This window comes from Austrofundulus limnaeus, unplaced genomic scaffold (assembly GCF_001266775.1).
Source record: "Austrofundulus limnaeus strain Quisiro unplaced genomic scaffold, Austrofundulus_limnaeus-1.0 Scaffold1145, whole genome shotgun sequence".
In the NCBI taxonomy this organism is placed as follows: domain Eukaryota; kingdom Metazoa; phylum Chordata; class Actinopteri; order Cyprinodontiformes; family Rivulidae; genus Austrofundulus; species Austrofundulus limnaeus.
The window spans coordinates 44,172-45,872 of NW_013953547.1; the positions used below are offsets into that span (position 1 = coordinate 44,172).

The 1,701-nt window shown below is 39.4% G+C and overlaps 1 protein-coding gene across 1 annotated transcript in view; it reads right to left on the reverse strand.

The window, feature by feature from the left end:
• Window positions 1–1,701, reverse strand: part of lama4 (laminin, alpha 4) — a gene marked incomplete at its 3' end in the record, with an annotated part of 62,466 nt that overhangs the window by 43,920 nt on the left and 16,845 nt on the right. The window contains 2 exon segments of the mRNA XM_014030930.1: window positions 802–882; window positions 1,161–1,341. Coding sequence (XP_013886384.1) covers window positions 802–882; window positions 1,161–1,341 — 262 coding nt within the window.

Here is a 1,701-nt window from a genome sequence, read left to right on the forward strand (position 1 = left end):
ATTTTGTAAAGTGAAAATTTTGAAATTTTATGATTTGATTGACTATAATATTTTGCTGTTTATGTACAAGGCTCATAAAAACTTATTACCATCCAACATTCAGGTGAACTTTGTTAAGAGAGACAGTTGTTATTATCTAAAGGGGATGGAAATGTTTGTGAAACCATATTTTTGTACTTGCTTGAAAGAAAGATGTAGTTTAATCCAGGGTATAGTTTAATCCAGGGTGTAGGATTATGGAATGGTCTGGAAGATGATCTTAAAAATGCCAGATCTATGTATATATTTATGAAATATAAAAGCTAATTTTCTGAAGGTATATGGAAAAGTAAAATGTGAAGCTGTATGAATTGTTGTTTGAGTTGATGTTTTTATTTTTATTTGTCTTATTCTGTGAAATATTTTTCATTTGAATATATTCTTGGGTTAAAGGGGCAGACATTAGATTTATTCTTCTTCTGCTACCTTTCATTTTATTTTGATTTGTGTATTTTCTTTGTTTTTTATTGTATACAGTTATTTTTAATTAAATTAATACATTTTTTTAATTGAATTGAACTTTGGTCTGATTTCCTCCTCATTGTGTCTCCGTAAGCCAACTCGTTTTGAGGCTGTCTCTTTAAATTCAAAGGAGGCGCCAGTCCGGTTCATTACTAATTGTGTTTACCTTGGCAGCCAGGCAGTGTGTGTCACAGTTGTGTGGTTTTCATGGTAAAGTCAGATTATCGGCCTTATTTCAAAATTTCGATTGTGACAAAGTTTTGTTGGAGGTCTGAGTCGGCTGTTTCTGCTGTGACTTACTGTTGTTGCACATGTTGACTGCAGCCTCAGTCAGACACTCTCCTGTCTGCATGTCACAGTGGCCGCTCTCACAGTTACACTCTGTAAAAAAGAACGACGCACATCATTGTAGAACAACACAAACATTGTGCACCTCAGCTGGGAACAAGCCAGTCCTGTGAAGAGCCAGATGTGAGAGGGGCTGATGTCTCAGCAGCTGCTGCATGGATTCAGATGGGAGGTGATGTCAGGCTCTGGGTTAAAGGTCAACAGATGTGTGTCTGACATCATGGACATGACTGCAGGCGTGGGTGTGAGAATGTAAGCTAACAGTTCAGACGTTTCCTCTGAGGATGCTGACATGTAGACGCCTGACTTACTCCTGCAGCCGGAGGCGCTGTAATCCCAGTGTCCTGGGAGGCAGCGCTCGCAGTAACGACCCCCAGCCCCGGGACGACATGGACAGCTGTGGGTGAGGGGGTGGCAGGTGGAGCGGATGGAGGCTGGCCCACATTCACATCTCCGACAGCCCTGACAGCTGGAGAAGCCAGAGTACCCTTCCTGCATGACCGAGACCAGTAACACCAGTTAGAAATCTGAGAGGATCGTTTTAGACCTCTACTGGAACGTTCCCTTTCCTTTTACTCGTTTGGATCATTTACTCAGTTTTCTTGTTTATAGTGAACTCAGCAAGGTTATAACAGGTTTGGATTTTTCATTAAAGTTTAGTTTTATTTTGTCGTGACCTTTTTTCTTTGAATTCAGTTTTAATAAGTTTTTAAAGTGGATTTGCAGTGTTGTATAAAGTACCTCAAAGTGATACTTTGGTAAAAGTTAAAGTCTTCTCTAAAAGTCTTAAAGTATCTGAATTATATATATATACACTCACCGGCCAATTTATTAGGTACACCTGTCCAACTG